The sequence below is a fragment of the Apaloderma vittatum genome, unplaced genomic scaffold, assembly GCF_000703405.1.
Source record: "Apaloderma vittatum isolate BGI_N311 unplaced genomic scaffold, ASM70340v1 C11224115, whole genome shotgun sequence".
In the NCBI taxonomy this organism is placed as follows: domain Eukaryota; kingdom Metazoa; phylum Chordata; class Aves; order Trogoniformes; family Trogonidae; genus Apaloderma; species Apaloderma vittatum.
In genome coordinates, this window is record NW_009738338.1 from 1 (window position 1) to 207 (window position 207).

The 207-nt window shown below is 56.0% G+C and overlaps 1 protein-coding gene across 1 annotated transcript; it reads right to left on the reverse strand.

The window, feature by feature from the left end:
- Nucleotides 1–8: 8 nt before the first annotated feature.
- On the reverse strand, nt 9–200 carry LOC104279956 (cellular nucleic acid-binding protein-like; the record flags this gene model as incomplete). Its single annotated transcript, XM_009877431.1, has 1 exon — nt 9–200. A coding segment is annotated over one exon (192 nt), but the record flags the coding sequence as incomplete, so codon positions are not given.
- Between the last annotated feature and the right edge of the window lie 7 nt (nt 201–207).

The window sequence follows — 207 nt, forward strand, 5'->3', positions numbered from 1 at the left end:
CACCTATAGCATTTCACTTTGGTGCAGTCTTTTTGGATGTGTCCAAACTCCCCACAAGAGTAGCACTTCTGCTCATCTGCGTGGTCACAGTCGCGAGCCAGGTGGCCAGGCTTGCCACAGTTGTAGCAGCACTGCGCCCTCTCCCTCTTCGGCTCCTTGCAGTCCTTCGCAATGTGGCCACCTCTGCCGCAGTTATAGCAGGCTTCC